This window comes from Symphalangus syndactylus, chromosome 5, assembly GCF_028878055.3.
Source record: "Symphalangus syndactylus isolate Jambi chromosome 5, NHGRI_mSymSyn1-v2.1_pri, whole genome shotgun sequence".
Classification (NCBI taxonomy): Eukaryota; Metazoa; Chordata; class Mammalia; order Primates; family Hylobatidae; genus Symphalangus; species Symphalangus syndactylus.
In genome coordinates this window covers 129,266,870-129,280,924 of record NC_072427.2, presented here as the reverse complement: position 1 = coordinate 129,280,924, position 14,055 = coordinate 129,266,870, and the positions used below count along the sequence as shown (strand labels likewise).

The 14,055-nt window shown below is 42.5% G+C and overlaps 2 protein-coding genes across 26 annotated transcripts in view; one reads left to right on the top strand and one right to left on the bottom strand.

Moving 5' to 3' along the window:
* TUBGCP4 (tubulin gamma complex component 4) overlaps nt 1-14,055 on the top strand; it is a 58,536-nt gene that overhangs the window by 33,820 nt on the left and 10,661 nt on the right. For 13 of the 15 annotated variants that reach the window (XR_010120850.1, XR_010120849.1, XR_010120848.1 and 10 more), the window contains exons 14-17: nt 2,066-2,243; nt 3,731-3,865; nt 5,987-6,103; nt 6,704-6,843. Coding sequence is in view for 2 of the 15 variants with exons in the window: in XM_055278948.2 (XP_055134923.1) it covers nt 2,066-2,243; nt 3,731-3,865; nt 5,987-6,103; nt 6,704-6,843; nt 7,506-7,518 (583 nt within the window). In the remaining 13 variants the exon portion in view is untranslated. Of the gene's footprint in view, nt 1-2,065; nt 2,244-3,730; nt 3,866-5,986; nt 6,104-6,703; nt 6,844-7,505; nt 12,058-14,055 lie in introns of those variants that run through there. The other 2 variants (XM_055278948.2, XM_055278947.2) reach the window with 1 other exon arrangement.
* The window catches only part of TP53BP1 (tumor protein p53 binding protein 1), a 113,746-nt gene continuing 105,055 nt past the window's right edge, over nt 5,365-14,055 (bottom strand). For 5 of the 11 annotated variants that reach the window (XM_055278935.2, XM_055278937.2, XM_063639542.1 and 2 more), the window contains 4 exons: nt 11,936-12,030; nt 11,184-11,383; nt 10,233-10,378; nt 5,365-9,861 (listed from right to left, as the gene is read on the bottom strand). In XM_055278935.2, coding sequence (XP_055134910.1) covers nt 9,674-9,861; nt 10,233-10,378; nt 11,184-11,383; nt 11,936-12,030 — 629 coding nt within the window. In that variant the 3' untranslated portion in view covers nt 5,365-9,673. Of the gene's footprint in view, nt 9,862-10,232; nt 10,379-11,183; nt 11,384-11,935; nt 12,031-12,664; nt 12,833-14,055 lie in introns of those variants that run through there. The other 6 variants (XM_063639541.1, XM_055278934.2, XM_055278938.2 and 3 more) reach the window with 2 other exon arrangements.

Sequence of the window (14,055 nt, the reverse complement as noted above, 5' to 3'; positions counted from 1 at the left end):
TGTTTGCTATGGATGTTAGCCACTGGGGAGAAGACTGCCTCCTTACCCCCAGGGAGAGACAACAGGGGCAGCCAAGCTTAGGGGTGGAATAAAAGAGCTGACCAAGCTGGAGTCTCCTTCTGTCAGGTCAGCTTTGTTCTTTATCATGAGAGCTTGCCAAGTGCTGTTGCTTGGCTTGGTCAGGACCTAATTAATGTCCCCAAACCAGAGATCTACAGAAAAGAGGTAAGAGAAGCAAATGTGGCTGGTGGTGGCTTTTGAAATCTATCCTCACGCCATATCTAGGAACTTCCCAAACCCAATTACTGGTCAGAGAACTGGCCCCTGGCCTGGATGGAGGATTGAAGCTGTCATACTCTGTGAAGCCAGAGGAATGAAGAAAAGGGAAACAAAAAGGCCATCTCTTCTTCCAGCCACCACTCTTAATCCTTCCTGTTCTTCTTCCTAGCCCTCTCTACTTTTTTGAGGTAGAGAAGCTTAGGGTAGAATAGACTGGGCATAAACTAGAAAAGATGAGACTGGTTCAGGGAGAAGATTCTATGGCAAATTCAGAGCCCACGGCCCAGCTAAGCAAGTGGCATGGACCCTGTACAAAGAGCTTCCAAAGATCCTTAGCTCCCAGAATCCTATAGGCCCACAGTCCACTTACCTCCTAACTTGATATGCTCTCAACACCCTTGAAGAAATCAAGTTTAGAAGTATTTTTGCATTTTCATTATAAAAATTTCTAAATATAAACAAAAGTATAGACCATAACAAAATCCTGTGTCCTCATTATTCACCTTCAGTAACCATCAACATTATACTACTTTTATCTGTCCCTCCCCCACTTCTTTGCTAGAGCTGTATAAAGCAAATCACAGTCATTTCATTCTGCCAATAAACAATTGAAAAAGGCATATTTCAACAGAACTACAATGCCATTATCACATCCAGTAAAATTAACAGTAGTCCCTTATAATCCCTTATAATATCCAGTCTACACTGAGATTTCTCCAGTTCTCTAAAAGTTATCTTTATGTTTGGGTTTGTTCAAATCAGTTTCCAAACACGGTCTATCATTTCATTATGTTTGTTCCTTTAGAAATAGATCATTTTAAAAACCAAACAGAATGGGACTGTCTTCTGCAAGCCTGCCTACAGACAGGTAAATCCTATTCTACCAAGAATCAGCTGTTCTTCCCATGTGTCTTTTCAGTATGGAGTCTCGGCATTAAGCAGTTAGCACCTGAACTTGCAAGGAGGCAGGAGCAGGAGTCTATCTCAGAGGGAAGCTATTTTACTTTCTTTCAGCTCTCAGGGACAGAGAATCAGATTCATCATAATCCTTGATTCATAACACACTATTTTTTTCGAGACAGGGTCTTGCTCTGTTGCCCAGGCAGCACACTGCAGCCTTGACCCCTGGGTTCAAGCAATCTTCTGCCTCAACCTCCCAAGTAACTGGTACTATAGGTGGGCACCACCACACCTGGCTAATTTTTTTAATTTTTAGTAGAGATGGCATCTCACTATGTTGCTCAGGCTGGTCTTGAACCCCTGGGCTTAAGTAATTCTCCTGCCTTGGCCTCCCAAAGTGCCGGGATTACAGGCATGAGCCAACACACTTGGCCTGCTTTAAGAATTATAAAAACGGCTATATGTAATCTTTTGTGATTTACCTTTTTCATTCAAAAACCGTATTTTTGAATATGAGAAGCAACACGAGTCAACCATTCAAAAAGGCATATTTCAACAGAACTATAATGCCATTATCACAGCCAGTAAAATTAACAGTAGTCCCTTATAATCTAGTATCCAGTCCACACTGAAATTTCCCAAGTTATCTAAAAAATGCAGAGATGGGGTCTCATCTTGTTGTATAGCTGGAGTTCATTCATTTGACTGCTATATAATATTCCATTGTATAAATAAATTATAATTTATTTGTCTACATCTCTAGTCACTCTTTCCTGACTGCCTGTTTGTGAGAGGAGTGGGTGGCACAAAGTCCTAGAGTCTGTCATGTGGGGGAAGTGCAGGGGATGAAATTTTTGTCTTGAATATCCTGTTGTTTCTGTCCTAGGTACAATGTTGTTTTCAAGTACTTACTGAGCGTGCGCCGGGTGCAAGCTGAGCTGCAGCACTGCTGGGCCCTACAAATGCAGCGCAAGCACCTCAAGTCCAACCAGACGGATGCGATCAAGTGGCGCCTAAGAAATCACATGGCATTTTTGGTGGATAATCTTCAGTACTATCTCCAGGTCTGTGCTGAGAGATGAGTAGAAGGAAGGGGTACGGAAAAACGTCTAGGAGGTTGGCAGGGAGTATTGAATAGGGACTACAAGTCTGTATTTGATAAAATGGTAGGGTTTGGAAAATTCAAGAGTTACATCACCAACCGTGTTTCTTAAAGCATTTTATTTTATTTTATTATTTTTTAGAGACAGGGTCTGTCTCTGTTTCCCAGGCTGGAATGCAGTGGTGCAGTCATAGCTCACTGAAGCCTCAAACTCCTGGACTCAAGTGAGCCCCCTGCCTCAGCCTCTCAAGTAGCTGTGACTACAGATACATGCCACCACGCCCAGCTGTTTTTTTTTTATTTTTTGTAGAGATGGAGTCTCACTTTGTTGCCCAGGCTGGTCTCAAACTCCTGGCTTCAGCCAGGTGTGGTGGCTCACGTCTGTAATCTCAGCACTTTGGGAGGCTGAGGTGGCGGATCACTTGAGGTCAGGAGTTCGAGACCAGCCTGGCCAGCATGGTGAAACACCATCTCTACTAAAAATACAAAAAAATTAGCCGAGCATGGTGGCGCCTGCCTGTGGTCCCAGCTACCTGGGAGGCTGAGGCAGGAGAATCGCTTGAACCTGGGAGGTGGAGGTTGCAGTGAGCCAAGATCATGCCATTGCACTCCAGCCTGGGCAACAGAGTGAGACTCCGTCTCCAAAAAAAAAAAAAACTCCAGGATTCAAGTGATCCTCCTACCTTTGCCTGCCAAAGTGCTGGGATTATAGGCATGAACCGCCACCACACCAGCCTCTTAAAGGCATTTTAAAGGATCCTCATCAGCAATCTATTATTTATTGTTGACTTGCCCCTTATTTTTATTGTTTGCTCTAACTTCTGGAATCCCATAGGTGACCAAGTCAGTCAGTAGAGGGAATGTGGCATGAGTGGATTAGGATGGGGCAGGGGAAGCCGGGCGCAGTGGCTCACGCCTGTAATCCCAGCACTTTGGGAGGCTGAGCCAAACAGATTGCCTGAGGTCAGGAGTTTGAGACCAACCTGGCCAACATGGTGAAACCCCCTCTCTACTAAAAATACAAAAATTAGCCACGCGTGGTAGTGGGCACCTGTAATCCTAGCTACTCAGGAGGCTGAGGCAGGAGAACTGCTTGAACCCTGGGATGTGGAGGTTGCAGTGAGCCAGGATTGCACCACTGTACTCCAGCCTAGGCGGCAGAGCAAGACTCCGTCTCAAAAAAAAAAAAAGAAAAAAAGAAAAAGAGAAAAGGATGGGGCAGAGGAGAGTGGTCAGCCAGGATATTGGAGGGAGGGGGTTCAGAATTATGCAAATAACTTCTTACAAGGCTGGGCAATATAAGGGTGTCTTTGGTCAGCCTTAATGTGACTTGGTTAGAAGGAAGATGAGTGGGGGCAAAGCATTTTCATTTCAATCTGTCAGGCATCTTAATGTCTTCGAGTGCTTAGAATATGCAAGGTGCTAAAATTTTTGTGTAATGTCTATCAGGTAGATGTGTTGGAGTCTCAGTTCTCCCAGCTGCTTCATCAAATCAATTCTACCCGAGACTTTGAAAGCATCCGATTGGCTCATGACCACTTCCTGAGCAATTTGCTGGCTCAATCCTTTATCCTACTGAAACCTGTAAGTAAGGCTCATTGGTTTCCTCACACTGCTTCTAGCACTGACCATTCCCTTAGGCACTTTGAGTTGACAGGATACGAAACCATCATTAAGCAATTATTCAAGTCCATTTTAAAACATTTTTTAAGAATGTATAAAGCGGCGGGGCATGGTGGCTCATGCCTGTAATCCCAGGGAGGCCGAGGTGGGCGGATCACAAGGTCAGGAGTTCAAGACCAGCCTGGTCAACATGGTGAAACCCTGTCTCTACTAAAAATACAGAAAAAAAAAAGAAAAATAGCCAGGTGTGGTGGCTCATAGGCTGAGGCAGGAGAATTGCTTGGACCCGGGAGGCAGAGGTTTCAGTGAGCCAAGATCATTCCATTGGCCGGGCGCGGTGGCTCACGCTTGTAATCCCAGCACTTTGGGAGGCCGAGGCGGGCGGATCACGAGGTCAGGAGATCGAGACCACGGTGAAACCCCGTCTCTACTAAAAAATACAAAAAATTAGCCGGGCGCGGTGGCGGGCGCCTGTAGTCCCAGCTACTCGGAGGCTGAGGCAGGAGAATGGCGTGAACCCGGGAGGCGGAGCTTGCAGTGAGCCGAGATTGCGCCACTGCACTCCAGCCCGGGCGACAGAGCGAGACTCTGTCTCAAAAAAAAAAAAAAAAAAAAAAAAAAAAAAAAAGATCATTCCATTGCACTCCAGCCTGGGCAACAGAGCAAGATTCTGTCTTGGGGGAGCGGATAAAAAAAAAAAGAATGTGTAAAGCAAAACTAAAAAGGCATGTTAAATGGGACCTATGATGTCTTTGAATTTCTGAAATACAAGGTGTGGTGAGCAGCTACAGATGAAAGAATTATGTGCTTAAACCCTCAGGAGTTAAAGAAACTCAAAATCCTTACTGACAATACAGAAAAACCAATGAAAAGCATATAGAGTTCACCTTCTTAGAAATCTTTTGGACCAGGATGGATCAGTCATTTGAAAGTTCTTTTCATAGACAACTAGAGTAGTGTTTCTCTCTCGATGTATGTGTGTGTTTCTATAAGTACATATATGTCTCCTTCGTGGCAGTTATTCTTAACTTTGGCTGCACATTGGAATCATCGGAACTCTTTAAAAAAATCTAGGTGACAGAGCACTTAAATTAGAATCCCTGTAATAGTGGGACTCAGATACTAATTTTTTTTAAAGCTCACAAGCTAGTTCCAATTCCAGGATAAAGAACAGGAAGATTGAAATGATCTCTGGTAGTTTCTAATGGAACAGTTATGCCTCCTCTCTGACATGAGCTGGTGGTTATTCCTCAGTGTGCTACAGCACAGCTGTTACAGACTTTTTAAAAATGTTCTGGTGTTTAGGGCTATTTCTGCTGTACCAGGAAGAGTAAGATATATATTAATAGATGCCACTCCAGAGGGCTGGTTGAAAACAACCAAGAACTACTGTGATGGGTAGATGCTGTCCTTATGTGGCATAGATGTATCCATAGGGAAAAGCAGAATATCAGAGCAGGTCATCATCATTAAATATTTATTGAGTGCTTACTGTATGCAAGGCACTGGGGATACAAAGAGGTATAATTCATGGCTCTGCCCTTAAGGAGCTCACAATCTAGTTGGAAAAACAAGACATATATATATATACACATACAAAAATCAGTAACAACACAGAGGCCTGAACAATTGCCAAGTGGACAACAGTACAGATAATAAAGAAGCAAGAAACGAGGGTTCACTAAAGGCTACAGTGGGGAAGGGAGTGCTTCACTGAGAGAGTGGGACTTGAACTGGTATTAAAAACAAGAGCATCCCGGGCAAAGGGAACAACACTCACAGCTCAGAGGCAGGAACACACTCTGCGGGTCTAAGAAATGAAGAGTTAAATGTGGCTAGATTGGAGGTTTGGTGCAGGGCTAAGAGAGTAATACTTGCTTAGCCAGGAAAGGATGTGTTTGTTTTACACATTTTGTATGTCTGAGGGGCTGGCAGGCCTTGCAAGTGGCAGTGTCTATCCTCTCAGATTTGGGAGGTCAGCTATTAATTAGATCAGCTATTAATTAGACTGTTCTCCTAAAACTTTAATTTCATGGACGTACCTTCCTCCTTTTCCTAATGCTAACTCTGTTTCTCGGGTAGGTGTTTCACTGCCTGAATGAAATCCTAGATCTCTGTCACAGTTTTTGTTCACTGGTCAGTCAGAACCTAGGCCCACTGGATGAGCGTGGAGCCACCCAGCTGAGCATTCTCGTGAAGGTACGTCTGCCTGGAAGTATGCCGAAAGGACAGAGGTGGTTTTGCCAATGGAGAATTCATGATCTTTCCTCTGAGTCAGTAAAGCATTTCCTCAATACACACATACAGAAATAAGATACAAAGATAAAAATGTTGGTATCAGTTGATTTTGAAGCAGGTAATTACTGTGCCATCTCACAGTGCTCAAAAATAGTTCAGTCCTGAATAGTTTATTCAGCCCATCAAATAAGCATTGGCTTTGTTGTAACTTCCTCACATCCTACCCCTCCTTACTTCCTTGAACTAACCCCCATCTCACTGAGATAATTATCTGCTTGTAATCAAAATGGGTTCTCCCCAACCCCAGTACTTGACAAAATACATTAACTGGAAACCAGCTACTAAATTCCTACTGATGAAAGAGTACTTAGGAAGTCATGCATGTATGGATTTGGTACAAGTCATTTTAGGAACTAATAGAAATAGGAATGTGGGAAGGCCAGGTGGTTCTGTAGAATTTTGAACAAGGCTTTTCCAAGAAACTCCTCCCTCCGCCCCCATCCTCCATATGGAGAGCTGGTGAGCTGAAGTGGAATGACAGCTGAGTCCTTCTCTCTGCAGGGCTTTAGCCGCCAATCTTCACTCCTGTTCAAGATTCTCTCCAGTGTTCGGAATCATCAGATCAACTCAGATTTGGCTCAACTACTGTTACGACTAGATTATAACAAATACTATACCCAGGCTGGTGGAACTCTGGGCAGGTAGGAGCAACCCTTGGGTAACTCAGTAGACTTTTTTAGGTGGCTTTTTAATGAGTTGTAGAATTCTAGAGCTGGAAGAAGACTTTAGCCATCATATAGTACAAATACCCTCATTTTATAAGTAAGGCTTAGAGATAGAGGTGTGACCATCTTTAATAATTTTAATGAAGGTTATTTTCTAGTAGAAGTCATCATCATCATAAAATACTAAAAAACCTGACAGTGAGATAGGTGTTAAGTCCTTTGCTAGGTTATGTATTGCTATGCTGGGAGGCAGTGTGCCTTCCATTTCCAATTCTGATATGAACTAGCTGTGCAGCCGTGGGCACCCCGCCTTGCTGGTCCCTAGCGTCCGCATCCGTGAAAAGAGGAGACCACCCCTTCTAACTCTAAACTTTAAAAAAAACTGATACTGAGATTCAGTAGTAACTGGCTTCCCAGAGGTCTGTCATTCCCATTCAGAAAATCACTTTATTTGCCTTTCTATCTCTAAAATGTCTGCAAGCAGATTTTTTTCTAAGCTATTATAGCAGAAGAGTCAAAAGAAACTCTTCAGTTTTAAGATGACATTATTTAGATCACAGGTTGTCCTGATTCATATTTCTTTGAAGGTAGTCTTGGGAAAGCATGATACTTAATAAGGCTCTTTTTCTCTTTTGTAGTTTCGGGATGTGAAAAGTTCTGGCTTATAAACTGAAATAACAGCCACGTTCCCAAAGTTGTAACAGAAGAGTCAAAACATCCCATTCTAGCCACACACAAATAGATATCTGCGGCTTAGTGATAGGACTCTACCTTTTCTCCTAGAAGCAGTTACTGAACATCCAGGAGTACAACTCCTTCCCATCATTCCCATGTGGAAGGGTCTGTCCCATCAAGGAGAACATGTGGCATCTCTGATCCTTTACATTGAGAACATTTGTTGGATGTGTTCATTTATTCAGTAGTCATTTATTGAGCACCTACTGTGTGCCTTGGTACTGTTCAAGCTGTGGGAGATACAGCAGTAAACAAACAATATAGAGCAGAAAGTTAAATATTTTATGGTTCATATGTGAAAAAGGAATTATGTTTATAAATAGGCTAACTGCTGGATGTTACCACCAAGTAAGAAAGCAACAGGTTAAGACAGGCTTTCTCTCTCCCTATACCAAGTAATTTATACCCACACAGATTGGGCAATTCTAGCTAATGAAAATATACTTAAAGTATTTCTTAGGCTGGGCATGGTGGCTCACGCCTGTAATCCCAGCACTTTGGGAGGCCGAGGCGGGCAGATCACCTGAAGTCAGGGGTTTGAGACCAGCCTGACCAACATGATGAAACCCCGACTCTACTAAAAATACAAAAATTAGCCAGGTGTGGTGGCATGTGCCTGTAATCCCAGCTACTCAGGAGGCTGAAACAGGAGAACTGCTTGAACCTGGGAAGCAGACGTTGCGGTGAGGTGAGATCATGCCATTGCATTCCAGCCTGGGCAACAAGAGCGAAATTCCGTCTCAAAAAAAAAAAAAAAAAAAAAAAAAGTATTATTCTCCAAGAAAAAGGTCCTTAAGAAAAAATTGAGATCAAGTTGTTAGATTTTTAAATACTGAAGACAGCAGGCCCAATTACCCATCTTACACAAACCATAGGGGTTGAAGTTATCTCAATACGGCCCAGCCATCACTGGTAATCAATATTCATATCAGTGTGAGTAAAAATAAATATTAATTGAACAACACCCTCCAAACTGAAAAAGAATGCAGTGTTCTGGCATCAGTTTATAGTCACCGAATCTGGTCTTTATCACTACATCTTCTACACACTGGGAAGCTCTGGAAACGTTATTCCCTGCTATTACCAACTAAAGATCACCCTTTCCACTGCTGTCTCTAGAGCAGGAGCTGGCAAACTATGGCCTGCTGTCTGTTTTTGTAAATACAGTTTTACTGAAACCCAGTCATGCCCATTTGTTTACTCATTGTCTATGGTTGCTTTCATGCCCTCACAGCAAAGGTGAGTAGTTGTGATGGATCAAATGGCCTACAATGCCTGAAATATTTACTCTTTGGCCCTTTACAGAAAAAAAAACTTGACCCCTGCTCTAGAGAATGAGAAGCCATGAACAGGGATCAGTGATGCCAGAGGAAGGGAAGGAACTGCTTCCAGCCATTGTGACAATAATAATAATATTGGGTCTTTGACTAGAATGTGTAACATTTCCGGGTGTTCTCACTTGTGCTTCTCATGTTTATCTTATGGAAGGTCATTCCATTAAGTTTATGGTCAGTGTCCCTTCATGGCAGTTGGTCCTTTCGTTCTCCCTTTAGCTCTAAGAGTGGGGGAATACCCACAGGTCAGCTGTGATCTCAGCTCTAGAGAGAGAGAGAGCATCAGGTCTTTTTTAACTGTCAGGAAACAGCTGTGCCCAATTCCACTCAACTTTTGGCACAACTGTTAATCTGGGCCTTCACCTACTTTAAACTGAGTTTCTGCAAACATAGCATTTTAGACACCCTGGAATAACCTTTTGGGAATGATGCCACTTAACTTTTCAATTTCCTTGGCTAGCTGTCCTCCGAAAGTGAATAAGCCTGTTGAAAGACTCGAGAAAGTGCTATGTTTGTCTTGTCATTTGTTCTGAGATTAAGCTCAAAGAAACAGATGAAGAAATCCCAGTTACTACAACCAAAGAGATTCAACATTTATTTTATCATAAAAGTTCAGCAAATAAAACTATATACAAGATCCATGCAAGGAATCCAGTTACACACAAGACACATTTAAAACCTGGTTAAAACACAATCTCCACGATAGCAGGGAATAAAACCAGTAAGACCAAGTATCTTTAGTGAGAAACATAATCGTGTTTATATTTTGGATGCTGCTTGAATCCAATCCTCGCCCCAACAATGAGGCACTGGATCACCCACTCTTGTGACACCACAGGCAGCTGCAATGCTTCAGCACACTTCAGCACTGAGGCTGGGCACGAGGGGTCCGTCACCACCACATCAAATACCCCTAAAGCAATATCTGCAAGGAGGAAGGGAAAGTGAAGAAGGAAAGGACACTCAATGTAGCCCTCCATTACAAAGAGAGATTTGATTCTAACCAATACATCCCACTGTGCACAAACCAAAGCCCTACTATGTCAAACACACTGCTACTGATCATGACCAAAAGCAGAGTTATAATCACTATGTGCGGACCTTGTAGAAATATTTAACAAAAATACGTCCAGTGCTTCACTTATGTTGACTCACCTCTTGAAGGTGGCACTTTTCTTCTCTAAGAAACATGGATACGGTCAACCTATTAGGCCTGAGCCTTGGCCCACAAGGCCTAAAACCTACAGGTCTAAGGAGATCCCTGGAACGAAGACACACACACGCTCTTTCAGGTACCTTTGTTATGGGCACTTGAATGGTGCTGCTTCACAGAGGCTGCCCCACCAGTCATGAGGATCTCAGACCAGAGCTCCAGGAAGTTCTGCTGTTGGTCTGATACCAAGAGTACCTTCAGATTCTGGAAAGGATTTTCACGAGGTTGCCTATGAAGGAGACAGGAAAGGACCTTAGCATGACAAGTAATATCCAACAAACTGCCTTTCTGCAAAGGGACTCATGTACATCTGAATGCTTTCAAAAATAAGTGCCCCATCAGGCATAGTGTCTCAAGCCTGTAATCCCAGCACTTTGGAAGACTGTGGTGGTTGGATCTCTTGGGCCTGGGAGTTCAAGACCAGCCTGGGCAATATGGTGAGACCCCATCTCTACAAAAAATAACAAAAAAATTAGCTTGGTATGGTGGCGAGTGCCTGTTGTCCCAGCAGCTTGGGAGGCTGAGGTAGGAGGATCACTTCGGCTTGGGAGGTTGAGGCTGCAGTAAGTTGTCATTGTGCCACTGTACTCCAGCCTAGGTGACAGAGCAAGACTTCATCTCAAAAAACTAAGCCCTATATTAGGGTCCCCCTTCTCTTCCTTTCTATGAATGACCTGTATTCCTTGCAATCCTGGCTTTCAGATTTCCATGTTTGTTCTGGGGCTGAGAATAATCCAAATCATGCTCCTGAGCCTATGTATTTTTAATGCTTGCTTAAAACTTAGTTCTCTAACTTTACGGGTTGAGAATATTGACCCTATATACAAATCTTCACACATTTGCAAAAGGTTCCTAGCCAATGTAACCTATGGAAATAAACTAGATAAACTCCTGAAGTCATTTCAAACCCACTCAAATTTATCCTACAGACATTCCAATTTCTAGAAAGCTTTACTCCCTCACCTAGATTCTCTTCCCTCCAAAGCTTGCTGTCTTCCTGTCTATACAATTCTGGATGGGCTTCAAATACTTACCAGTCCAGAATTCTTTGCTCCTCAAGGCTGTACCCAGCTGGCAACAGATAATTACGGTAGTTCTGGAGCTGGTTGGCATGGCAACTATCATGGACCCAGACATGAGAAACACAAGGAATCCCACTGGCAAGGCACAGGAAGTACTTCCGGGTTCGACAATGCTGATCCGCAATTAGAAGACACTGGTAAGCTGTGTTACACTGGAAGAAAAGAAGCAGAGCCAATGGGTTTGGTGACTTCTGTGGAAAGCTCCTAAGCAGCAGCCATAATGAGCCATAAAGAGCAGATCTGAAGACTCCCAACTACCACCCAAAATGTGATTTAGTCTATCCTTCTGCCCAAGGCCACTCTTCTCACTGGAAGGCCCAAATGATTTCCATAGATGTTCTCTCTGCCTCACCTGCAGCATACTGAGGACCTAAATCCTCAATGGACAACCAAGACCTATGAACTCAACCTTTCAGGCTAAAAATCAGCAACCCTAATAGGGGTTTCTACTACTAAACATAAATATCAATCTTCTTTTGTCCCAGCAACAGAATCATAGCCATTAACTAACCCAAGGTCCTACCTTCTCTTCCCTATACACAATAAAAATTCTATTTCATGCAAAAACATTTTGGCAGTTTCTCAGTTCCTGAAATCTCTGGCTACTTTATCCAGGTTCCCCAACCCCTCCCAGGCCTCTTCTCACACAGCAAGTTGGCTCTTATCATTGCCACTATATTAGGTTACACAAAGAAACTCCTCACCTGGGCTTCATTGAAATCTTCAAGGATATAGCCAGCTCCTGCTCGAAGCTGGGATTCTGTATACTGCTTGTTGAAAGGAGGAATTTCTAAAAATTCTGTATTAAAAAAAAAACCCAAGATAATTACTGAGTGGTTTTCTTATTTGCTACCTTATGCCTCCTTCTTACTGCCCCTTTTTCCACTCCCCAGCTATCCACAGCAGTGTGTCCCCAAAGACAGGCCAAGGGCTTCCCCACGGGTCAGAAAGAGATCTGTCTCAAGGTCTTTAAAACGCTGCCAAAAGAAGGGACAAGAGTAGGAGGGAATGGGAAGATGAGGACTGGAGGTAGGTCCTAGACCTAAAAACATCTAAGGTTCCTGCACTGGACTGTTGATAGGGATGGAAACACAATCATTTCCCACAGTGACATATTCCAACTTGAATAACCCTTACCATCAGGAAGTTCCCTTTGTGTCTATCCTAAATCTCTCCTGTTGAACACTAAACCCCATTTCCTCTAGTTCTACCTTCTGTGGAGATGAATAGCTGATGAACACTTTATAATTTATATATGAAGGGTTTATAATAAACCCTTCATATTCCCACTGCATCAGCCTTTTTATTTACCCCCTTGTACACTAAAACTTTAATAAACCAGAATGCTCAATGAAATATGGTTTTAAAATTTTAACTGATTAAAGTGAAGGTTAGAAAATCCTGTTTCAACCTTTTTATTGAAAACTATCTACCTTTGATGATCTTGAAGTACCTCAGGACACTGAACACCAATGACTGCTCTATAGTCTTGAGGGTGAAGTAGAAGATATGAGAGATGAGGCTGAAGCTGTAATGACCCTAGGCAATTAGAAATTGCTTCTTTTGACCAAATATCTAATTTGAGCTTGTTTTCTTGTCATCTGCTCCTCTCATATATAAATAACACATTAAAAAAAAAAAAAGAAAAGCAAGACATTAGAGATTTTAGTTAATTAGGAGTTTTGGGAAATTAAGTTCTAATTAACTGAAATTTTTATCACAAATTTTAAAACCCAACCCAATCCAATGCATAAGGTTCAATGCCAGTACCACTCCCCTTCCCCTTCACACCCAGTAGTAAAACTTAGAGCGGATCCCTCGTGACGGCTCCCCCGTCAGTGCCCTCACTGCCTGCTGGAGTAGCTCAGGCAGTGCTGAGGCCCCAGGTCAGGGGTCTCCATCTCCACTTAGTTCTGACTAGCCAGCCTATTCACTTTTATTGCTCTTTTCTTGATTCAGCATTCTCCACATTCTTCTCAAATTGAAATCCCAAAACAGAAACTGTAAATGGTTACAAGAAACTCAGAATACAGCAGGGCTATTTCTCAGCTTTGTCATAGCACCCTTTTGCTATCTCAATATAGCATGTCACAATCTTTAGCACCAAGATTCTACTGCTGAGTCACTGCCGACACCCCTTACAATCCTGTATTTTTCTTAAGACTTCTACTTTATGTCTGCTTAATCCAGGACTGGTCTATTTAGATTTTAATCCCTAATTATATTTCCTTAATTTGTCTAATGAAGTATTACCCTATCTAGGCAGTGTGTTTCTCTAATTTTTCTCAAATAGTCTGGGTTCCAATTTCTTCATTTTTGAGGTATGAGTGCCCTGCCCAGCCAGATGCTAAAATGAATAGATTGTTAATCCTGCCATCTAAATCAAGTATGAAGGTACTAAATAAACCCAACTCCAGGGTCAATCCCTGTGTCTGAAGGATCTCTGATGGTGTGCCACCCAACAAGATTAGGTACCAAACTTATTAATAAATATATCTCATATGATGGATTTAAATATTTTACGGAGCTCCTGTTATAAGCTGGTGTCTAAGAATTCCCATTTATCTGTAACATCTACCAAACAGTTTCTTAAAAACTATAATTCTGCAGAGGATTGTTTTAGTATTAGATGTCTTCCGCCTTCTTGAGATTGAGAAACCCCCAAGCATTCTCATACACTGAAAACATCAAGGATTCTGGTACTGTTGGGCTGTGTCCAAGGATGAAGGCACCAACATAAAGACACATTCACCGTAACCACACTTTCTATCAGAAACCTGGAGATCCCTTCAAAAACACTGTCCAAATGCCTCATTTTATTTTT